Source organism: Falco peregrinus, chromosome 1 (genome assembly GCF_023634155.1).
Source record: "Falco peregrinus isolate bFalPer1 chromosome 1, bFalPer1.pri, whole genome shotgun sequence".
NCBI classification, from domain to species: Eukaryota; Metazoa; Chordata; class Aves; order Falconiformes; family Falconidae; genus Falco; species Falco peregrinus.
The window spans coordinates 16,608,166-16,632,867 of record NC_073721.1 but is presented as its reverse complement, the minus strand read 5'-3'; the positions used below and the strand labels follow the sequence as shown (position 1 = coordinate 16,632,867).

The window sequence follows — 24,702 nt, the reverse complement described above, 5'->3', positions numbered from 1 at the left end:
AATGTGGTGATTTTCCTTTCTTTTGTCATCAAGCAGTACCAAAAACCAAAAGGGAGATCTAGAGGGAATAGTTTTGAACTGCGCTTGCCTCCGAATTTGGGGCTCCTGACTATTTCTTTGAAGGAGGCCAACACTGGCAGAAACAGATATACAGATGTGAACCTGTTTTGGTCCCCATTTTCTTGGCTGTTGTCCTCTGTTGTCCATATCTCTCTCTGCTGTGCCCATTGCCTTCCTACCCTCTCTTCCACATCAGGGGAAGGTTGTCAGTACTGACGTTCAGAGGTGTAGATGAATGCTATACAAGTGAAGCGAAGTTGCCTGGTGGGATGCTACCTGAGGCTCCATCTACATTTAGAAGAGCTGACACCCACCCACCCCCTCCAGCTGATGGTAATGAGAGCCTTCATGGTCTTGGGAACAGAAGATGTTGATGGCTTTGAAGGAGCCCATTGATCTGTAGCCTAAGCTACATGTTTGTGGTCAGTTAGGTCTGAAATCCAGCAACTATCAACCCCAGCAATTCTTCCTTCAAGATTTCTCTCTCTAAATACTTGTTTTGCTAGATTGGGATCCAACTCCTCAGTTACCTACTCCTGATGCCCCCAGTTTGGATGTGCGGTTCAGTTGTTCTGTCAGCATTCAGACAGGAACAGTCTCCCTTTGATATATCAGTAAGTGTGCGTTTTACAGTGGAAGACGTACATCAACCACTACATGTCTCAGCTTCATCCCCTGTGGTTTAAATCTGGAGTGGGTAGAATCTAACACTATTACTGACAGAAACCCAGAATTTACACAGTCATAATGTATGACTCATCTGAAATTTTGCCAAGTGCTGGGGAGGCATTATCCAGTTTATTTGTATGCATCTCTCTCTTTCAAGATCTCTTTAAACACTTTGCAATAAGATTTCCAGAAGGATAAACATTACTTAAATGAAACCAGCATGTACCAGCCTGCCTGGTATTGCAAGGAAGGTAGAATATTCAGCTTTTTTCAGGTAGTGATCTGTGTCTGCTACACTGGGTCCCGTAGTGGCTGATTTTGGGTGGGGACTGATTATCTGACCTCATCCTATTTTGAGGGTTCCTACAGGCTTAAAAGTCATATTTCCAAAAATGAAGTAAATTTTGTTTGGCTGATAATTCCATTTTGCTGAAGGTGGCTAGAAAAAGGAGTTTTATAAAATCAGTTTGCTTTGCAAGATTTATCGTAGTTGTTTGTCTTCTGATTTTTTTTCTCATCCTGCACAAGGAAAATAGGTGAGCCAGTTTTGTTTTCATTTGCAGCCACTTTCCCCTTCAGGCTTGCAATACTGATGTGTTTATGGGGGCCTTTTTCATGTGGCTTAAAACTGGATTCACAAAAATCACTTTGGCTGCATTCAGCAGCCTCTGATTTCCCTGGTTTGTTTACTGGTTTGCTTTGGAAAGGTGAGTCAGAATTTTTTTCTCTCTCCCCTTTCATGCCCACACTCCCCACCCAAGTCTTCATTGTGTGATCTAGCCGATTTATAGGTGACATGAATCTGCACAGAGTTTCTGTTGGGAAAGCTTTACTAAACTATGTATGGGTATATAAAGATAGATGCGCACAACTGCACATCCATTACCACTGTGTACAGATGGGATTGTGAGTCGGGCTCTGGCAAGTAGCACGGTCCCCCTGTTCTGCTGTAGAAGCTGTGCCAGAAATAGGTATGCCTGTTCAGCTCAGTTAATTTGTATGCTGGGAAATGCCATGTTTTTTGTGGTGTTTGAGCCTGAACCACAAATGGACATGATAATTCGAGTTACTGAAACTTAACTGCATTAAATATTTACCATCTCCTCTCTGTTTATTGAGAGGAAGTAACAAGTGAGTAGTAAAATCTGTGGAAAGACCTTAGAAACTTGAAAGAAGTCTTTTAGTGATTTTTATAGTAGTGGTGCCTTATACTGGGATTCATATTAGCTTTGCATGCAGATATATTCAGGATACATCAGACATACAACAAAGTTTGTTTTACTGCCGCAGGCACTCATACCCACCCAGTAGGAAAGAGACTTTCTGTCGTGCATTTCTAGCATACTGATTGAGTAGCACTTTGCTTGCAAAGAGAGTGAGCGGGAAGGAGACCAGGAAGGAGACCATGAATATACTTACTGCGTTTGCATGACTGGTGCTGCTTTGTTATTGCCTTCTCCTCTTTCCAGGGGGCTTCAATCTGATCACTGAAAGTTAATTTACTGTCTTTTGAAATTAAAAAAAAAAAAGAAAAAAGAGTTAAGTCTGTGTTTTCAAATGAGTTTCGTTGTCACAGCAACAAGAGAGGCAGCGTGCTGTGAGAGTGCTCTTGGTTCTGGAGCAGCGTATCCCACCCAGCTTTTTGCAATCAGGTTCCAGACTTTCTGCAAACTCTCCGAACTCGCTAGTGTTCCCATAGGTAAAGCCTGACAGGAGCTGACTCCAGGAAGTTATTTAGCTTTCCTCTTCTCTACCCATACTGTTGTGTGCCTTTCTGGGTGAAAAAGAGAACAAAGTGTTCTCTTCTGGGTTAATTTGCACCATTTAGCCCATACCTGGTGAGAGCTGTCATGTGTGAGATGGCGACAGGCATATTTTCCAAAAGACAGGAGAGGAACGAGGTGGGGAGGAGTGCCAGCAGTGGGTCCGGCCTGCACTTCAGCCATCTGGATTTTTCCTCAAAAAAAGTTACTTCTGTTAGGAGGATAAACAAAATATAACTGATGCCTTGAGAGAGAGAGGAGAAGTTGGGGGGAATCGCCTTCCAACTGCGTTACTCTTTACTGTGCTTATTTTGAAGGGGAACTTTCATCGGTGGATGAAAGTCTAAGTTGTAATGTGCACAAGAATGAGCTGGAGCCTTTTAACAAAGCCATCTCACTCCTGCTCCTCATGCTGGCAGCCTTTTGAAATCTTCCACAGTGTAGCAGCCTCTCTGGCAACAGCACTGGGACCTTGAGATCTGGTACTTGGGGACAACTAACAGCAGCTGAACAGGGTCAGGACGTTGCTGGTGGCAGCAAGGGACAAACCTTAGCACAGTTCTCTACCTGGGACAGGATGTTTTATATGGCTGCAACAAACTGGCCTGGCGTAAGCCAGCTCTGTGCAGCACGTGAGTTCCCGTTCAGGTATCAATTGTGGGATTAGCTACCAGATTTATGTACTGAAAGAAGACAGAAGAGAGCAGAAAGGTGTACAGCAATTGCTGTTCCTAGAGCTCTTCCGAAATGAGATGCAGTCTGCAGCAGAAAGGGGGTGATTTGGTTTTGGAAGAGGCTGCCCCACTCAAAAAAAGAGACTGAAAGACAGCAAAAAAAATGTCAGAATATCTTTAAAGAAAGATTTCTGCCTACAGCAAAGCCTTTCCCTCATTGGGACTTATTAAAATATAGACATTTTCTCCAAAGGAAAGAAAAGTACAAAGCATGCCATCAAAGCAGGATTTCAAGCTATTTATTCTGATAGTGTTCTTTCTGCGATGGACACCGGATGGTAAGGAACATCGCTTATTAAAAGTTTATACCACATGCCTTCCACATTTGAGGAATTGCATGTGAAATAAATCACGCATTTCCCAACTGAAAAAAGTGCCCCAAAAGGCCATAAAAGCACTGAGAATTGCCATCTATAACTAATTAGCTGCTTTGGTGCCTAATCCTATGCACTGGGGTTTTAAAGGTTTTTAATTTACATAAGTAGAGACATAAAAAGAACAGTGTTAAGCTGTGGTGGCAAATTCAGTCTGCTGCCATATCCAAGCACATGGGAAAGCAGTCCCAAGCCCTGTGGGAAGCAGTGGGGCTGTGCTTCCCCTTCTGCTGTTCTGCCACATCCCTGACATCTGTACCAGGGGCAGAAGGGACTCTGCTTTTTGCAGCTGTCTCTTTTGTCAGGGAGGTGCGAGCCAGTTACCTTTAAAGCAAAGGTATTGCCTTCTTCTGGAGTTTGCACTTGGCTTTGAATAGGCTTATCAGAGTCATAGGGAAGGCACAGCAAGTGGCCATGTTCAGGAGTGCATCATTTTTCATGCCTCTTTAAAGAGCCCTTATGTGATGGAAAATGATGTCAGAGTGTATTTATTTGCTTGCAAATACCAAGTAGGGAATTCTTCTCTTAGGTGGGAACGTTGTGCTGGTGTATCTATGTCAATGTTATAAGGACCATGTTGAAGTGGGGGAGAATTGCATTTTTGCAGAAGGGAGAAAGGATGGCAGAACTATGTTTCACCTCTTCTATGGACAAAAGATCCACTAAAGGCCATATGATAGCAGCTCACATCGAAGTTGTCAGGAATCTGCCTTTGAAGTATAGCCTAACTCAACAAAATGTGAAAATGCAGAACAAGCCAACAACCAACACCAAACCACACGGGCAAAACCTCCACCTGGTCCTACTAGGACAGACAGCAAATATCACATAGGAACACAGAAGACAGTTCAGACCTGCATTTTAATGCCATCTGAAAGTATCTTGATTTTATTGGATGTTTAGGGACAATTTGCTTCTATTCCTTCATGCTCTTACTTCTTTCCTCTATTCTCCTCCTTTCTGATATTCATACGAGCAGTTCATTTTCTAGTTCACATTGGGTGTCAAGGTCTGGGGGATCAGTTATTGCTGTCCTGGGGGAACGACAGGTAAGGTGGAGGTTCCTGCAACTAGGCAGGACACTGGGTGGAATTAATGGGGCTTTCAAAGTAACTGGAGAGGATTTCACTTAAACCAACAGGCTTCCTGTATGATGAAGAGAAGGTGGACATGCTCTACAATAAAGGGACAGACTTAGAAGGAAAGTACAGAGCACTTAAGCACTAGTGAGATGAAAGGGCCTGGTTCTCGTGTTTTAGCTTTTCTGGCAATATAATTCAGCTGAGCACATGGGGTCAGCAGTAAGGCAAGGCATTGCTTGTCCCATGCTGTAGCCCTGCTCTTAGTCTAAATGGTGTTTATTGTGGGAGTGTTAGGTGCTAGCTTGCTGCAGAAATGGGTATTTACTTACATCTGGTGTTTTGTGCCAAATGTCCCATGTTAAAACAATGTCTTGTGTAGTGCAAAATGAGGCATGAACTCATTGTCCTTCAAAGGACAGTTTTATTTTTGTGGTTATAATGAATGCTACCCTTTGCAATTGCAAAATCTGCAGTGCTTAGAGCAGGGTGGTGGATCATCTTTAGTATTGACCACTTTGAAGGTACTGACTGTGAGCATGTGAGCAGGTTCAGCTAATGGTTTTATGTGCAAAGCAGATTCTTTGCAAAAGAAGGCTCGAAGTTAATGACATGTTCTCATTCACAGGAGCTAAAAAGTGTAAAGAACTAAAGATACATATGCAGGTAGCAAACGAATAGACAACACCATGCTCTAGCTAATTTTAACAGATACATATCGTTGGAAAAATTAAGTAAAAGGTGCAGTCCTTGGGAAATATTCTGCCCCTGCCCCTGCTGCATCTGCAATGAAAACACAGGAACACTTATCATTTGAAAGATAAGTAACAGCTGATACGTAAAAAGATTCCTGAAAACAGATGTTTTCACATACACATCTGTCTTTCAGGCAGTAGGTCTTGTAGGTTGTATGACTAGATAATTCTAGCTCCATATGAGGCTGGAAACTGGAAGAATGTGTCTTCACCAAAGGGAAAAAAAAAAGTATTGTGATGTGGTGCTTCCTATCTTTTTCCTCAAATTTCTTGTCTCCAGATTGCTGTTCCCTTTATATAATTTGCAGCCAAGGATCCTCCCACAGGGAGCAGGAACAGAGCTCAAACTGATCCCATCCAAACGGGGCTTGCTTCCATCTCGATTGACTAATTCCTATGTTAAGCTCAGGTGAGCCTTCCCAGCATGTAAAATTTCCCCTGCTGTTTCTCTCCAAGGCTTACATGCAAGCTGCCATGCTACTCGGATTTGAGTTAGGGCACATTGTCAGCTTCCCGTTCTCTCTGGAAACATTTTATCCTAAATCCAGGATATTTGGTTAGATAGTAAATTCATTTTTTAAATGCCCAGAGGTGAAATCATTAGCAACAAGAGAAAAATTTGTCTCTTACAAAAATCTGAGCCCTCAGAGATGTAGCCTGGAGAAGCCTGTTTGTGATGGATGACTTTCTAGCCAACTATTGAGATGACTATCAGTAAAATTCAGTTGGCAGCACGTAAAGCAATATGGTGCCAATTATGTATGAAAGTATTACCCCTAAAATGGTCAAAGACATAGTTGTTCTCCGCCAACTTAGCGATGCCTAGTAGTAAGATAATTTAGAAGGAATGCCTAAAAATTTGTGTGACTGGGGTGGTGATGAGAAAAACCTGTTCAGATTAGTAATGTGTGTACTTCCTGCATGAAACCTGCCAATGAAGTTCTGTGTTCTTCAGTGCCTGGTGGTGCCAACTGCCTGTTTAAATCAATTCAGCAAGAGTGTGTACTTCCCTGTGTAGTAGGAAGATGTAACAACACACGTGTGTGTAAAAGAACATGTTCCTCACTAAAAGTGTGGAGAGAGATGCATGTTTGGGGAGAGACTTTGAGCAACATGCAGGGCAGCCAGGGAGCAACGACCTGCTCGTGCCTTTCAAAGCTCCCTCCTGGGCTGGCGTTTTAAAGATGGAAGTTGATACACGTCTGGAAGAGACTCTGTGACAGAGCAGGGGTATTTTTAAAACATTAAGACTGTAATGTGAGTGTCCACACTATGAAATAAATGAAGTAAAAATGGTCTTCATGTTAGCTAGTGGCTTGCTTATGCTTATGTTTTCCCTGACTAAATCTGATGTCTATATATGTTAATAGGATGACTCAGTGTTGCAGAGATTTTTGATGGACAGGGTCAGGGCAGACATTCCCGAACAGGGAAAGAATAAGAGAAAGCAGAGATTTTAACTTGTTGGTTAAAACTGCCTGTTGTGGGCCTTAGTGCACAAATGCTGTTTGCACAAACATATTTGCGAATTATCTTAAAAAGATGATCCTCTTTGTCCCGGGTCAGACTTAGATAACTTCCCCTTTGGGTCTGCATTAGCTGCTTAAAAAACCTGTTACAAAAAATTTACTTGCTGTTTGTTGGGTTTTCTTTAAACAGCCTGATTATATTTTGATGACGCTCTACAAACACACGGGTAGAATCAAGTGCTAGAAATAGCTTCCTAGAACTCAAATTGGTTTTTAAAATAAGCAAGTAAATATGTGCATGTAAGTCATGCATGCATTCAGGCAGAACTAGTTATTTTTGTTCTTCTAGATGAAATTGCTTGTAAAAACATGAGGTGCTATTTATTGTTACCGTTATTTATAATTTAAAATGCTAACAGTGACATGCAGTGTTGTGTCAGCTCATTTAACAGGCCATGAAACAGTTAGAAGGATGATAGAAATAAATCTCTGACAAACCAACCTCAGGTAAAATGTTACATATACTTGCTACTCAGCCCCTGCTTTTTCATAATGGTGAGTAAAAATGGGTTGTCTTGTCAGGCAAAAAATACTATCATTAGCAAAAAATGTTTCCATCGCACATTGCGAACATAGATATAGCACAGTCTCATCCCCTCCCCTTGGTCTGACTTCAAGGGGAACTGGAGTAATAAGAAAAAACAGCTGGAGTAGCTTCCCACAGTGAAACCATGGTGAGCTTGAGGAAGGTGTGCTGCTCACCACCTTGGCTGTGCAACGTTCACAGGCCGTGGTGTCCTTTGCAGCAAGTTTATCTCCTTAGATCTTTCTGCCTTAGGAAAAAGGTATTTTAGTCCCTTTTACATGTGAATGGACAATTCGGATCCAACACTGGAGTGATTCAGCAAAAAATCATCACCTGTATAAAAGATGTAGGCTCTAACACTGGACTTATTCCCAGGAACAGCCTTATGGCCCTGAGTGGAGTCCCGGAATTGACCATGCCATGGTAAATGTTTTTTGTCGCGTTATGGCTCTTTTGAGGTTTCACGGAGGCAAGTTATTTCACAGTGCTATTGCACTCTGAGGGGGAGAGGGGACTGCCTTGCCTCTGGTCACTGCTGGCAGGAGAAAACCACAGCTGAGTTTGGATTTAGGGCAAAGTTTGGTGGAGACACAGGGACCAGGGGTGCTTGGAATGGAAAATTAACTGGCAATTCTAAAAAATTTAAATCCCTTTTTAACCCTATGGATGTATTTATTTAATCTAAGCACTTGAGTGGATGAACTGCTCAATAGTGTTTCAGTATCTGTTTCTGTGAGAAACAGGACATAATTGCAAGCCAGGTTTTCCTTAAGGACCAGAGGCTTAAAATGCCTGATAGAAATTTTCAGCCACAAATGGTTATTATGTTGCTTTTCAAAAGTATATTGATAGTAGTGAGATATTCTTTGGTTTTTACTGTGTTATTTTCATGAAATAACATTTGCCTTAATCCTTCTTGTTTTGGCTCGCTCTTTCCTGGCCTGATTTGTATGACAAATGCCTGTTTATGCAGCTGGTACCCAACTCAGGACTTGGAATAATGCAGGAAAAACCATAGCTTTGTGACATGGCAGGAAGAACTACAGAGCTATAGACTGTTACAGCCCTGAGCATAACTGGGGAAACTATTGAGACAAACTGATTGCTTACTGATGTGAAACATTTCTTAGGGCAAAGTGAGAATTTGCAGTAAACTATAGATTCCTACCCATGCCCCTTTGAATATCCTCCCTAAGACAGGATCAACACAATCAAAAAAGTGTGTGAAATGCAAAGAAATAGTGTTTGATTCACTAGTCCTACCAGACATGGGCTGTTGTGCCTCAGTTATTTGGGACAATTGTTACCTCAAAATGCACCTTGGTAAGGGACAGTCACTATTTACTACCTTAGCAGCGCTGCAGTGCAGGGGGAACCTGAATGCCTGGGGCTGCCCAGCAGGTGGCTTACGTTGCTTGGGCTCAAGACCACATCGCTGTGCCATTTTTCTCTCGCTAGATGCCTACACTCCACGACTTGGAAAAAATCAGACCAAACTACAAAGTCACTTCAGGCAGAAACCATTTGCCAAGTATTGTATTCTGCAGAGATATTCTAAATCACATGTGGGGAAAAAAAAAAAAAAAAAAAAAAAGAAGAGACCATCTGCAAATACTCAGCCTGTATCCACCTTCAGACAAAAAATCTGATGCCGTTCCTGAGAGCTAACTGTAGAATCTCTCCTTTTTTCCTGGGAGATTGCTATCAGAAGTGGACTTACATCTGCTCTCCCAGCAACAGATGGTAGTCCTCTGGCTACCAACAGGAAGGTGATTTTCTGTCATTATTTTCTCATCTAGGAGTTTATCTTTAGATCTGTGATATTCTCCATGCACTTAATTCCGGTTTCAAATTCAAAATGGCAATCCATTTAAATGATCCTGTGACTTTTCACTTGCCTGTGCAAGATCAATTAGAAAAAAACTGTAACAGACCTGACCCTAAAACTGGAACATATAGTGCCCATTTGGATTCTCCCATGACACAATGGTGACTTCACCAGCAGGCTGCCCAGCAAACATTTGCATGCAACCATCTCAGATGGATATTTCATACACCAAATGCCACCTGTAGTAAATGCACAAGAAATCAAAGCAGGACTGCATACCCAACAGAGGAATCCTGGTATAAAGGTATGATATGGGTGTGACAGTGCAGAACCCCTAAGGAGTCCTTTTCATACTGAACATCCCTTTGATATTGAGCAGCTGAAAGGACCCCTCAGGGTTTACATAGCAGTGTCATTTTTGTATGACCATAATTTCTCTGTGTGTGTAAATGTCCTCCTGTTAGCAATGGATCCAAGTATCCAATTCCAACCAACTTTGATGTTGAAAGGAGTCACAGAAAATGTCATTCCTTCAACTGCTGTGGAGATAGGAAGTCACATACAAAAGAGAGAGCATATAAATTTCTAAAATTAGGGCAAACCTGCAAAACTCGGGCTTTGTTAGGCACTGTGCATCCACATTGTCTTATGAGCTGGAGGAAGGCTTCTAGTGAAGCTGTCAATCACCTGTGAGGGTCCTTGTCCAACAGGATACTTCTGATGGGGTTGATTCTGTATTTGTGTGGGGACCACATGTGAATTGGCTTCAGATGCGATGGCCCTGGCCTCCCAAGCAGAAACAGATGAATGCATGTGACTCATCTACCTCAGTTAACCACACTTCCTAAGTTAACTTGCGCATAAGCAACTTTAAGACACAGGGGATCATCAAACTGCAGTTTAAAGTCATGCAGTGTTTATTTTTATTTTTAAGATTTTCAGGTTTGATCTCAGAAATTGTTTTCTAAATTCACATGGGGATGGATTTTTTGTAACTTACTGTTTCAGTTATGTAATGTGTTTTGAGTGCATTTATCTCATATATGGTGATTTGAAGAGGCTGCGGTAATTTAATCTGGAGGCATTTCAAGATGGGATTGACATCAGGAGTATGGGGAGAAGCCAGTTTCTGAACTCTTATCTGGAAAAAGGAAAAACAATTCCTTGCAATTTTTCAGCCTTTTACAGTTTCTTTTAGAAATCCTACAGAAATTTGCAACGATCAACAAAATAGTTCATTGAAGCACCTGGCATCAATGTTTTGTTGACGGCATTGCACAGAGGCATGGCTGGAGTGCAATGTGGAGCACTAGAGCAGTTGAAGGACTGCAGGATATTAAAAAACCTTGAGCACAAGATAGGCAAGCTCTCAGGTAAAATTCATCTGAGAACACCTGAAATAATAAGAGTTTACTCTGCTATTCTGGGCTATGTGTCTAATTATCCGAAAAAGGTAAGGATGATGCATCCTAGCTAATTTAGCTGCATGTTTTAGGATGACGTCTTCAATGACTGATTCCATGACTACCTTAGAGAAGATACCTACTTCACACTGCTCAGTTAGGTAAAATGGAGCCTACAAACTTTTCTCTTGCTGTTGCTTTCATCTTGATAGGTTAGGCTTTAGCTCACTGTTGTTGGCCAGATGATTAATTTTCACCTTATCCAATCAAAACTGATGGTGCATGACAGTAAAAATGTGTTTTGTAGGACAATATGTTAACTTGCTGCCCAGTTAAGTGAATGGAAAGACTTCAACTCACGTCAGTGGGCTGAAACAAAGAAGTGAGTTACCGAGGTTAATAATTTTGCATTTTAACTTACCCTGGCTTCAGTAAGCATTCAGGTAAACACCCTAAATTCCAGGGTCTTTGCCCATTTAATCAATCTATATGTCATGGTAATCAAAATCAGTGGCAGTCAATGACAACAGTTTGCTTTTCAGTTTAAAGTTAAATAAGTAGAAATCAGTTATAAAAAACCTTGCAAGTTCTTTTCCATGTGTCCAGTACAAATCTTCATATATTTCCATTTAGGATAAATCTGAATAGGAATTGAATAGATTTCTACTGGCACATTCTGATGATATTCAAGGAGTAGGTGTAGCAAGCTGTGGGAACTAAGAAATTAAGAAAAATATTGCAGTGCTGTCAAGAGTAGGTGTAGACATTTTGTACCTGCTAAACCAAAATGATGGGCCTAACATTTAAAATAATATGCTGATGTAACGCTTGAGCAGAACAGTGATTTAGATAGACAATGATCTTTCCTCTGCTATCCAGTTTCCCTAATACTAGAAGGAAGCCAAATGCTTTGCAATGCAAATAGAGTCACAAATAAAAGGATGGTGTGAAGGTGTGATTCATCTGAAAAAAAATGTTTCACTTAAGAAACCCCAGAAGGCAGGATATAGATCCCCTATTTAATTCACCCTACCTCCTTCTGGCTTCTCTGCACGAGCACAGCAGTGTCAGCACAGGATTTTCCTTGGTTTGTAGGTTATACCTTGGGTTTCTTTGCCCTTCGGTGGAGGCTTGCCTGGCGAAGAAACCACTGTACCAATGCTTCCTTTTTTATTGTTGCTCTTTGCTGGGATTACTCTTAAATTAGGGAGCAGAACGGTTGCTAGCTGAATCCCAAATGTCTGGATAATATAGATGGCATAAAGCCTTCTTCATTTCAAATTAGTATGTGCTGCAGCTGCAGGACTGGGTAGCTGTAGTTAGGCTTGGAGTGTGGAGGGAACATCTTGCCTCGTACACCTGCAGAAATGCCCTTTAAAGCCTCAGTCTCATGTTGCTTCAAGAAAAAGGACTAGAAGTTTAGTGACATGTTTAATTTTTTAATTAAGCATCTGGCAGGTCATCTGAATTATGAAGCTCAATTTTATAAAGAAAAAAACTGGAACACCTCTAGGAAGTGAGTGCAAAAGAGGACCAAAGCCAGAGCAGGTGCAAGAGTGTGAGAAGCCAGACTGTGCAGTAACATGTTTCTAACATCGAGGAAAGCTGGGCATTTGAACCAGCTCAGGAACAGATAGGCGCTGAGCTTGAGAAGATACTATTCATGTTAATTAGGGCTGAGTCCTACACATTTAACTCCCACTGATTTCTTAAGGGTTCCAATTCAAGTCAATGTCAGTAGGAGTGTGTCAGGGCTGCAGGCATGGGCTCTTTACACTATCAATAGTCACATTTTGGGACTTATTAAGACCAGGATTTGCTGAACAGACTGTACTGCAAAACCATGCTAATTAGCATCTAGAATTCTTGGAAAGCTGCCAGAGATTCCTGGGAGCTGTCTACACCACCAGCAAAAATGGCTTTAGAGATGTTGATTGCCAGGAATAGGCTGGGGCATAACTTGTCCTTTTGCAGCGATTTTTATTGCATCCATGTAGCCACCCTGGCTTTTGACAAAAACCCTTTGGTGCACACCTGAGGCAGCTGTTCTTGATAGTCTGGCAGGGAGCATTTCTGGAAAACTTGAACTAGTGGGTTTGTTCTAGAGTCTAACCTGGAGTGCTAAGCTGCCTGGGATGACACTGGGTGGAAAGTGTTTCAGTGTGTCTTTTTCACATGTTGTATTAGTTTTCTGTGGTAGCACACTGTCTTGTGACCGGGTGAATGAATTTTGGTAAGACAGAAGAATTATTTATCTCTACAGTAAGGCTATCATTTCCAGCTGCTCCCATAGTTTACATAAAACTCATCAAAAGGTTTCAGCCATTGATATTTGTTGAAACAAGCTCTTCCTCGCTTACTTTGGTCAAGCATTGACTGATAAAACAATAATGCAGTTCAGTTAATTTAAGACTTTCACTTATTTGTTTTCAGTTCCAGGAATGGTTTCTCCATGACCTGTTCCTGTTTCTATTTTTCTTCTGTAGCCCAGAAAACTACCTGGGAGATTTTTGATGCTCAAATCCCATCCCTGACTGATTCAGGAGAGGTCAGACCACACCTTCAGAGATATGCCTTACTGTGAAGCAAAGGGGCACTGATTTGGCATCTTGTGTTCTCCCCTCTTTTGATGGGTCTCTCTTGATGTGTCTGAAATCCTGAACTGTGTAGTAGAGATGGGAACGTGAGGCTCCTGCTGGGATGCTTGAAGCACCAGGATTACATGGAGACTCCCCTTTCGATCTCTCTCAAACCCGCTCTTAGATATCCTGGCTGTCCGTACACAGCTTGTAAGGATCCGTACCTTGATTAAGCAAAAGCCTTTTGGCTCCCTGATGGGATTTCTCCACTGGATGTAGTGCAGAAAGACTTCTTTTGAGAAAGTCGCAGCAGATAAAGAACAGGGGGAGTGTCTAAAAATGGGAAAAACCATAGTGTCTATAAATATAAAACCTAGGGATAGGGCTTCCCGGCTGTGGCATGCATCCTGCCAACGGTATGCAGAAGACTCCAGGATGGTATGAAGGTATTTCATGAATACCTGAATGCCTCCTTACTCTCAGGAACGTGGCCCCAGATGGAGACAGGAACTGCTGAGCAGCTGTCGCTGCCATCCCTGCCTCAAGGTGAGACTTGAATACTTCTGAGGGAAGCAGAGCTCCCCGTCTTCTGCATTCCACCAAAGAATACATACCTTTGGTCCAGGAGTTAATGATTTTCCTTGAAGGCTAGTCCCCCCTCTTTGTGCCCCAGTTTTAAGCGTAAGGGGGCAAGCAGAGGTGCCAAGCACCTATGTGAAATCCTGATGAATTAACAAGGCTTTTCAAATTTTCCTTTCTAACTGCATTTTCTTATATTTTAAATAAGCATATGTTAGCCGGGAGACTTCTGTCTTCCGTGGAAAGCTGTTAGCAACACTGTATATCTCACTTGTTCCAGCACATTTTACTTCTCGCAAATGTTGACAACCATGTGCAAAGCAACGAGGAGCCGTGCTTGTGACCATCACCCGCTGGGGAGGCACTCGGGAGAGGAAAGCTAACAACTCAGGGACGCTGAGTGGATGGGAGACACTATTTTGGCTCATTTGTTGCATCTGCTGAGGACTAGCAGCAGGAGGGATGGCTCCCATTCCTCTCCCGTCAATTCAATGAATAATTAATGCACTTTTATGTAATATATAATAGTATAATATACTGTTCGCAATACATGCTACTAGCGTGGCTGTTGAAGTACCACGGTATGAAAAATGCATAATTAAATGAACTGCAGAGAACTGAGAGCATGGTTAAAAATTCATGGCAGGCTTCCCAGCAGCAGTGGCTGCGGGACAGCCCTGCGCCGGGACAGCCCTGGGGGACGCGGCTGAAGCCTCTCCTCGCCGCCCGCTTCATCAACATCCACCGGAACGAAGCGGCACCGGCCTATTTCAGGGAAGTAAATTAACGAGGGACATGGAAACGGGGCGCCAGGGCCGGTGTCGCCGCTCGCTATTCAAGCTACGTAACGCGGCGCTGTTACCGCCGCCGGCCCGGTTAATCGCCACGGCACGGCCGCAGCTGGCGCGGACCCACCCGCCGGGCTGGCCGCCCGCGCCGTTCGCGCCCCACAGCCGGCCCCGTCCCGCCGCTGTCGCGCGTGCGGGCCCGCAGCGTGTCACGGCCAAAACCGCGGCCGGCCACGCGCCGCCGGCGGGGCGGGCGTTGGGCGGGGCCGCGGCGGCCGTTGCGGGGGGCGGGAGTTTTGAACGGCGGCGCCGTTGAGGAGGATGCGGCGGCAGCGCCTGCCGAGCGCTGGGGCCCAGGAGCCGGTGAGCCGCGGGGGTCCCGCGGGCGGGGAGGCGGCGTGGGGCGGGCCGGGGCGGCGGGGCGGGCTCGGCCCGGCCCGGCCCGGCCCGGCCCGGCCCGGCCCGGGGGCAGGCCCGGCGCAGGTGGCGCCCGTTAGCGGCTGGGGCGGGTGGCGACCCGCAGCCGCTCGGCGGCGGTGTGCCGGCAGCTGCCCTCCCTCGGGCGGCCCCCGGGTGCAGCGCGTCCGTCCCGGCGGCCTGGGGCTGCTGCTTGGGCGCGGTGGCGGCCCTGCGGCCTGGCTGTGGCGGGGGCAGCCCGGGCAGGTGGTCGCCGCTCGGAGCGCCCTGCTCGCCCCCTGCAGGGCCTCGGAGCGCCAGGCTGCGCCTCTTTAGCTCTTCTGTCTCTCAGCCGCTCATTTTCCCGTTCATGAGGTGGTCTTTAAAATTTCGAGTACCTTAAAAGCCTGCATTAGTTGAACTCAGCTGTGTCTGCAGAGCTGTTGCCGTCGGTTGCAGCGCGTACTGCTCCTCTGTCTGGCTAGGAGGGTTGCCAAGCTGGTATCTGACTTTGCAGCCTCTGTTTTAGAATACTTGCTGCCTGACTGCTTGCTTATTTTAAATAAATACAGTAGGCCTGTGGGCTTTAGATGTAAGCCTCTGTGGTAACAAATCAGAAGTATACCTTGGAGTAAGGTTATGAAAGCCTGTATTATTAATTAATACCAATTAAATAAAGTAAAATTTCAGTCTGTCCAGCCTCCAGCAGCATCCATACCATTTTTCTTAGCTGTTGTTGAATTTGTTTGTTTTGTCACTCCATCACCTACGTAAAACTAGAAATCCTTTAACATTTCTTATATTCTAGGTATACTTAGGTAGGTAATACAAAGACTCTTTCAGAAAGCATTGCTTGGGCAGTTCCTCAGTATGGGGCTGCAAAATCTCAACAGCTGTTAGTAATCTCAGCTGGGTTATGCTGCCGCTGGTAGGGGAAGGATGGAGACCACGAGGGAAATGGTGCGTTAGTAGACAGCATATGGCAAAACAGTGCTGTGTCATTCCTCCAAGTCCAGATGGTGCGCTTACATTTTTGGAAGAAACTGGAAAGAGGAAAAAAAAAGCGCTGACCATGTGGTGTGGTGGTTTTTTTTTTGTTGTTGTAGAGGCACAGAGCTTCATGCATTCCAAATCTGGCTGCTAAGCGATTCCTTCAGATGAGATTTATATAGTGCAATTATTTAAGCTGTGGCCCAACAACTATTTAATGCTATTACAGAACATTTTACGCGGGTCTGGCTGAGACATAGCATGGACTAAATCCTTTGTGTAGTTCTGAAAGCCTCCATATGGGTATGTGCAGATGCCCCAAACTAGGAGAGTTTATTTCCTCACCATATTTACGTACCAGGTGATAGACCTGGAGAGGAGCTGTGGTCTGTGCTAGATCAGTGCAGAGGCCTGTTACCCTGGGAAATGTTAGGGGCAAGTTCATCAGCTGAGATGAAATTCAGTTTTGTAACAGCTGATGTATTGATTTAGGCTCAAAGAATGAGTAGTGATTTCTCAGGGGCAGGTGTGGGCCTTGCTTAGCTTTTCATAGCTGTGTAGTATTTGACTCAGAATAAAAGAAGCTCGATGAAAGCTATTCGCTGCTCCCTTTGGGATGAGCGCTGAGGAAAAGTGTGGATAGAGAAGCAGGTGCTGGGGGTATGGAGGTGCTGGTGCACTGTTTTATCCTGCACTGGTTGTGGTTGAAACTTTAGAAAGCAAAACCGTGAGGAGGAAAACCAGGTAAGTCTGTGGTGTCATACTGGGTCCCAGGCCTTCGTATATTGCCTGTAGGGAATACCAGCAGAACTTCAATGGAAAACGTCTCTGATGTGAGCTTTGGGAGCAATTCATCACTGAACAACCCACTGGTGCCAGAGCACCTGTGTCATAGTAACCTGTGCATGTTCCAGACATTTCTCATGGGGTCTTTAACTCTCATGAGAGTTCTTGGTTTCTGGAGAGTCTTCTGTGCTTTTATTAGTGCCTTCCTTCATGGTGGTGTCTAGTCATCATTGGTGTTCTACTGAATTTGCCAGCATTTAAGACAATCTAGTCACATGGTGAGAACATATTTGTCCTACTTTGCCTGATTACACAATCCGGGGATCTTTATTATCTTGGAGGGGAATGGAACCTACCTCCTTTATTACCTGAGGCAAATGAGAAACTATGTTTGTGTATGGGGGCTTAGCAACTTGCTGGCTCTTGATGTGGGGTGGAAGAACCTTCTGTACTGCTCTAGGTCCTGTTTTAGCAAGAATGAACTTGCTGTCTGTAGCAGAAGAGGTGGGAGATAGAATGAGAGGCTTATACCACTGGAGGGATCTCATAGCCTTTGGGTTTTTATAATGGAGTTCTGAGGTGGCTGGGAATCAGCTTTGTTTCAGATGCTGTCTAGTAGAGTATTACAACTTGAACATGTTGCTGTGCTGGTGCTGAGTGTGGGTTATGGACCAGAGCTACTTTTCCTTTAGGGTAACAAAGGAGGGTGGTTTGGAAGGAGAAGTGCTTTGTGAACAGATGGAACAGCAGCTGAAACTTTATATATATATCTTTACATTATGGCATAAGGCCTTGAAAAACAATAAAACCTACTCCTGCCAAGTTGGAAGGGAATGGGTGGTGACTATGTAGCGATCTTTCACCTGCCTATTGTGACTGCTATGAAGGGTCACTTTCTCATGTCAAAGGCAGCTAATGGTAAAGCAGAAAATTGTCCATGTTACCCCTTTCATGGGTTCTGGATTTCTCAGGTACTTGAGTTGGGGGGGAATTAGCTCCCTGTTGTTTCTGTCCTGTTTAGGCACTTGAGGGAGAGCGCTTGCCAGCACTTTTCTAGCAGCTGAAATACTGAACTTGTGAATGCAAATTACTGTACCATGAGTTTCAGTCAACTTAGAGATCCATCCCCAAAGCACTTGTTTTGAGTTCAGATGTACTGTAATACTGAAAAATGGGCACAATGCTTTTAATTCCAAAGGTAGCTGGGACACTCTTGCTCAGTGGTGAAAAAGCATCACCCATCACCAACTTGCAATGTACTTGCAATGGAACCCTTCAGTACAGTGACAATGCTCTGGTTTTTGTGTTGGAAGTGTTTGGTTTGGCCAGGGATTGCCACATAACAAGGAAATGTGTATCAGAGTCATCCATGGCATCTAGCACACCTTTAGAAGACAGCAAACTGTGATCCTTCACCTTAATTACCTTCTGGCTTGGTGTGGATTGACTTCTTTGAAGTTGCAAGTGAAGAATAATGCACATTTATAAATGTTTGTTTTCTCTGAAAGTTGGTAGGAAAAAGTTGACTTCCCTGAAGTTTTTATGCCTTAAAAAACTCAACTCCTTCAAAAAAACAGTGATGCAGAATTCTAATGACTTGACAGGCAAGTCTGTCTTACGGCATGCTTTTGAATGAGGAGTGTGCATGGCTGTGCTGTCAGGCAGGGTGTGATCCTTGTGTAGTGTTGAAGCTACCACAGCAGTCTGACTTTCAGTTCACGGCCTGAAATAGTCAGGTATTGGGGTATTCTCCTTGTTTTACTTCACATGTTACTTGAATTTTATATCAACCAGAAGTGTAAAAACCACTTTTTAAAACCCTCTTTAAGATGGCCAAAGAAGTAATGAGGTCGAATTTCTGATGTAAAATATTTCGGACATTTTCCTCAATTTAGAGTTTACTTTAGTAGGGATCAAAGTAAAAAGTGGGGTGTTAATCTACAAGCTTTGTTCGGTTAGGTCTCTTAATAACCATATGAGGGGACCAGATGTTATCCTATGAATAACACATCGAGGCGCGTAATTTTTAGTAACTTTCGGCTGCTATGGTGAGTTAATGTTATTACCTGGTTTGTAATTTGCATGTATAATGGATATAGTGAATCTGTTACATCCTGTGTTTTAACCCCTTGGTTCCTGAAAAGAGAAACATAATTGTATGTTTAGTAACCATTATAATGTCTCCATGGAATTAAAACCTGGAATTATCTATCCCAACTGTGAAATAAGTCGAGCTTGTAAAAAATTCAGGATATTGTTATTTGGGGAATAAGTAGAGCTTGTCAAAAATTCAGTATATTTTTATGTGGAGTTTTGTTTAGTCCTTTGTTTGTTTGTTTTTCATATCTAGGAACGCAACATCCAAGAGAAGATTGACTTTGAAATCCGCATGCGAGAAGGCATCTGTAAGCTACTTCAAGTGAGCACACAAAAAGACCAGCTCTTGCAAGCAGTTAAAAACCTGATGGTTTGCAATGCCCGTATACGTGCATACAGGACAGAGCTGCAGCACCAAGAAGAGCCAGTCTCCCGCAGAACTGAGCGGTGAGTAACAGCTCAAATTCAAGTGGAGCATTATGAAGCATTGCTTACGTGAATTCTTAGCAGCCTGTCTAGGAAAGTGGATTTAAACCCTTTCTTCTGTCTTCCCCTGTACAAGCATGTGTTATTGCTGCCTTAAAACATTGCTTTATAAGACCATTCCAGTATCTTTTTTTTTTTACTTTAGAAAATAAAGTCATATTTTTCTGGGTAGATTCTGTTATTGACATTAAACTATTATTCAGCATCTGAGTATCAGGTAACGTAATAGTCATATTGTCTTGATTACCTTTAGCATACAAAAATATACCTAGCCAAATCTGAAGGAAATAAACAAAACTATCCAAGTCAGAATACAGCTATTTCTACTTTTCATTCTTTCCATTGTTCTTAAGGTTTCTTTAATGGTGGAATCATTATGGTTAATTGGTACCCTCTACTGGCCAGTTCTGTTAACTACAGCAAAGTAATAAACACGACAATAAATATGAAGAAAAATCAGTTTAGTTGAAAATATTCTCACATTATAACTCCTGAATGAGCTAAAGTATATGTGGTTTATTTGAATAATGTTATAATTTTTTGCCTAATGGAATATATTTTGTGTGTAATGTTGAGAATCATGGTGCAGAGGCACTGTTGCTCTCAGGTTATTACTTTAATGAAATATTATATTGCAATCTAGCATAGAAACTCTTCAAGTTTATGCTTAGATCCATTTAATTAAACTATAGGAACAGTCCTGCTGCTTTTTTCTTTCAGTAATGTGGTGTTACAGGAGAAATTTATTGAAGGAAAGAACTGCATTTTCTGATTATATCAACTATTACCATGAAAACTGATTTGGAAAACTAGCACTTATAACGTGTGGTATTCTGTAATTATTGCAGTTGTATTGCTTTTTCCTACTAAGATGAAGACTTTATAGTGATTCATCTTTTATTTATATTTTTAAAGATGGAATAATATCAAGCATGTATATATGCTGGTTTACTCAACTCCTGGTCTTTGATGTCAGTGACCACAGAATGATGATGGCACATGTCCAGAACAGGACAGAGACACTTGGAGATCTATCTGAACAGCTAGATTGTTTTCTTACAGTCAGTCAGCTGTATTGTTTACTGGGTTTGTGTCTGTCATGCATTGTTTAGAATTCTGTCTTAAGGGGTCCTTTGAATTGTCAGTGGAGGTCATTAGAAGGGATGTGTGCTGTGAAGTTATTTCTCTGCCGTTTAGATCATAACTTTGGTAGCTGGTAGTGCGTTTGCAGTTCTTTTTTCAGTATTTGCTCAAGACTGGAGTTCGGTTAAAGCTTTATCAGATAAGATGATGATGGCTGAGAAAGAAAATTCTAGGGTTTTCAGATTAATTTTATCCCTGTTTCTTGTTACGTTGGTCTGTAATCTGTGAGTTGTGAAGATATTATAACTGCTTCTGGAAGTCAAGATACTGATAGCAGATAGAAATTTTCATTTCACCTTATTTGCTTAGAGTTAGGAACAGTGGCAGATATAAGGAGAGCACTCTATTGTTACTCATTATCACCAGATTTTTTTCATTCAATTTGAGGTTGACCTTGAGATCTACACCGTGGCTACTTAGCAAACTGCCTGCCTGCATGTAAAACAATGATATTAACAATGCAACATTTTGTAATTGGCCTCTGTTAATAGAGGAGGTGGCAATTCTCTAACCAGTAATAGAACTGATAAATCAAGTTGTTTATTTATTGATGTGTGCAGAAGGGGAAAAGTTGATAACGTATTTGATTCTGTTGGAGCTGTAAAAGACAAGGAAGATGAATCTACTTGTCTTTTTAATACCCAGGTTAAATAAGCTTTGGAGTAGAATATTCTAGGGAATTAAGAAAATTGATGGTGTACCTTCCTTCCAGATTATTCTCAAGAATCTAATGACTCATATCTTAAACCTGAGATACCAAATTTAACTTTAAAGAAAAGCATTTGAAATGAGCTATAATGTGAACACCCTGACACTTTAATGTTTAAAGGGTTGAGTTTTAGAAGTCTAAATGCACAGATCTCAAACCTCATTTTTCTTTTCTTCTCTTTGGCAGGTCTTCAGAAAATGGGACAAAAGACCGGGTGGCATGCAAAGCAAAAGTTGCTATATCAGGTAAGCGACTAGGTAGTCACTGTAATTACAGGAGCAAAGTGGCTGGACGGTAACTTGTAATACAAACTATACAAACCAGATAGTATTTTTAAAGTGTGTATGTGGTTCAGGGGCATAAAAACACAGGTGCCTTTGAAGCACAAGAGAATTCAAGTCACACATGCTTTTGAAGATTCTACCTGGTATTTCCATTATAACTAGTGTTCAAATGTTATTTAGTTAATGCAGATTACATTACTACAGCAAAGGTATAGTGGTATGGCTTCAATGCAAACTAGTAGCAAGAATATTTAACAGTGATTTCCAGTAGGCTGATGCACTGTTTCCCAGCCTGTTCTCAAACTTCAGCACTATGAATTTATTATGGTTTTGCCTATGCCAATAGTGGGTGTTACTACATTCAGCATTCCTGTAGTTGTTCATTGTGGCTGTTCAGCTAGCTTTGCTAACAGATCTGTTTATGCTCCCTGACTTGCTTCATTGAAAAAAATGTATAAGGGCTCACTACCTAAACTGTGTAAGTTAATTCTGCATATTTTGACATATCTTTAAGCAAGGTAACTTCTAGTAGGAGAAGAGTGATGAGCACAAGGTTCAATAATGTTTTCTGCCAACACAGCTGTTTGCAGAATGTGTATCTGTCTTTCCTCCTTATGGTAGTTGGATGAAAGCATCTGTTTGCCTGTCTGTGCTGTGGTTGCACCTTTCTTTGGATTTATAGAGTTGTCTGCAGTGAAGACTTTATGATCTTACAATAGACTTCTGTTGTTTTTAGAAAATCAGAATTGTGTAAGGACTCTGTTTCTAGTATGAAAAAATTCTTTGGGATATGAAACATTTAGCTAGTTTCTTTTGATGGGACAAGAGAATATTGTGTCCTGTTACTAACCTAGTGGCTCTCAAATGAGGTTATGATCCTCAAAAGCATGGCAAGGATCAAGGCAAAGAAGAGAAAGAGGCATCAACTCCCTCATTGTGAACTCAAATCTGTGAGTGCTGGGATGCTTCCATGCCTTGCCCCTCTTCAGATACTTATGTCAGGAAGCCTAGCCAGGTCCAGTTTCCAGCAGGAAAGCCTAAACATTCTTCTTGGTCTCTGCTGGGAGATTTATGCTTTCTATAGCTCGCCTGTTATAAACTCCTTATTTTCCACTGTGTGTGCCTGAGAAGCAGAGAACTGGGGTACATGAGAAGTAGCTGTCAGGACAGGCTTGTTCATGCTTGGCAAGGGCAGGAGCCTCTGGGCAAGGCACGTGATTGGGAGATCCTGAGATGACATTAATACATGCCTCCTGCTTCCTCCTTGTGTTGTCCTCTGACCCATTACCCTGTGTCTATTTAGCTTGCCAAATCAGGCCCTGTTTGCTTCCACAGCTCCAGTATGTTCACATCTGTAATGCCCCATTATTTCCCTGTCTTGCACAATCCTTGTGTACCACATTGGGCATGCTGCGTTTCTCTTCTTGTATGCCGACCTTCAGTGGATTTGCAACTGGAGTTGCCCTGCACGGTTGGAAGGCGTGCATGTGCATGTGCCTGCCTTGTGGAGAAGGCAGTTGCAAATACAAGCAGTGTGAATCAGGAGACGTCGTGACTGAATTGTCTGGGAGAGGTTGGAAATGAGGAGTGAGTGGTAGTCTATGCAATATGACAGGGCGTGTGATTTCAGAATTGAAGATACAGAATTTTTTTTTAGGGGAAAGTAATCCATCCACTTATAAATATGTTAGTGTATCATATGGTTAGTACACGCCAGAAACTTAGACTATTACCACAAAAAAGTGTGATCATGTGGCCAACACCAAAAGTTCAGGAACAGCTATGCAGGAGTACTGAGGAATGTACTCCTACAGAAAGCAGCTGTGTCAGATACTGTGTGGGGAGTGCATTCCCTAATCCACAGATTTTCACACTTCTATTATTTTTACTTATTTATCCCCCATGTGTGTGAACAAATTATGTAATTTATGTTATCTTACCAATCAATTATTTTGTCAAAAGACAATACATTAAATGTTGATCAAAAGCATAATCATAATTTAAAGTAATTTGGTAAAGGAATCATTGGCTTTAAATCTGATTAATTGTAGTGCTTGAATGTATCCAATTTGAATCCAGATGGATTTACAGTTAATGATAGCTGAAATTAAGGTGTATGAAAATTGATCTTTGTTCTTGATAAATGGCAGCTCTTTCAATCCAAGAATTGAATTGAAAACTGATTTACAAGGATCATGTTCAACTTGTTCCAGTGATTAACTATATCCTGATGATTTTTCTGACTAAGGTGTAAATTTTTCAGCTAGCATGATATTGAAAGTGACGTGCAGAAGTAATCTTTAATCTAGTACTCTAATTGTTAACAAGACCTATTGAGTGCATTAAAATTGTCATTCAGAGTTTGCTGTGTGATTAAAGATGAAAAAAGGCTATTATTGTAACACTATTTTCACATATTTATGTAAATTTAAGGCCTTTGTCTTTTAGGAAAGAAATATTCTGTGCATTGTCTCTTGACAGAGACAAATATGTATGTTTAAAGTTTGAGAGAGGTTTCTGTAACTGTTTTAAAGAAACTGTTTCTGTTCCCTTATTTTAAAAAGTAACTATTTTTCGAAATGCTTACTATGCAAAAGCATCTTTAGAAGTGAAAGTCAGTTTCAGAACATGGTGATGTATTGAGTTTCAGGAAGTTGTGGCAGTCTGAAGTTGTATGCTGGCAGTTCACTGATGAAAATCCATTAGTTGTCACAAATACTTAAAAATAGATGAATTTGCAAGTTTTAAAATTGAAATAGCATGTGAAATAAGATGTCCCATAATATAATGAAAATTAACTTAAATTTAAATTTTTCATTTAATACAACTTCAGAGACAGAGAGACTATGTGCAGTTTCACTTGAGTCAACAAGTTTTGTGGGTAAAACCCTTCAGCTGCACATGACAATCTGTTACCAAAATACCACTACTGTTTTGCGTCTTAGCATACTATATGTGGATTTTCCCATCTGCCTCGTATAAAGATCAACACTGGAGTCGGTGATAATCCTTTATAACAATACTGAAGATTTTTATCAAAAGAGACTTGAGCTAGTGCTGTTCACTGCTGCCATCATGTGTCACTTAATATATTGCATATACTCTTAAACACTGTTGCACTTAAGAAACCAACTTTGGATTTATA

The 24,702-nt window shown here is 42.0% G+C and overlaps 1 protein-coding gene across 2 annotated transcripts in view; it reads left to right on the top strand.

The window, feature by feature from the left end:
- Positions 1-14,928: 14,928 nt before the first annotated feature.
- Positions 14,929-24,702, top strand: part of RTKN2 (rhotekin 2) — a 38,009-nt gene continuing 28,235 nt past the window's right edge. For both annotated transcript variants that reach the window (XM_055800273.1, XM_055800207.1), the window contains exons 1-3: positions 14,929-15,029; positions 19,189-19,382; positions 21,460-21,518. In XM_055800273.1, the coding sequence (XP_055656248.1) occupies positions 14,988-15,029; positions 19,189-19,382; positions 21,460-21,518 (295 nt within the window). In that variant the 5' untranslated portion in view covers positions 14,929-14,987. The remainder of the gene's footprint in view (positions 15,030-19,188; positions 19,383-21,459; positions 21,519-24,702) is intronic.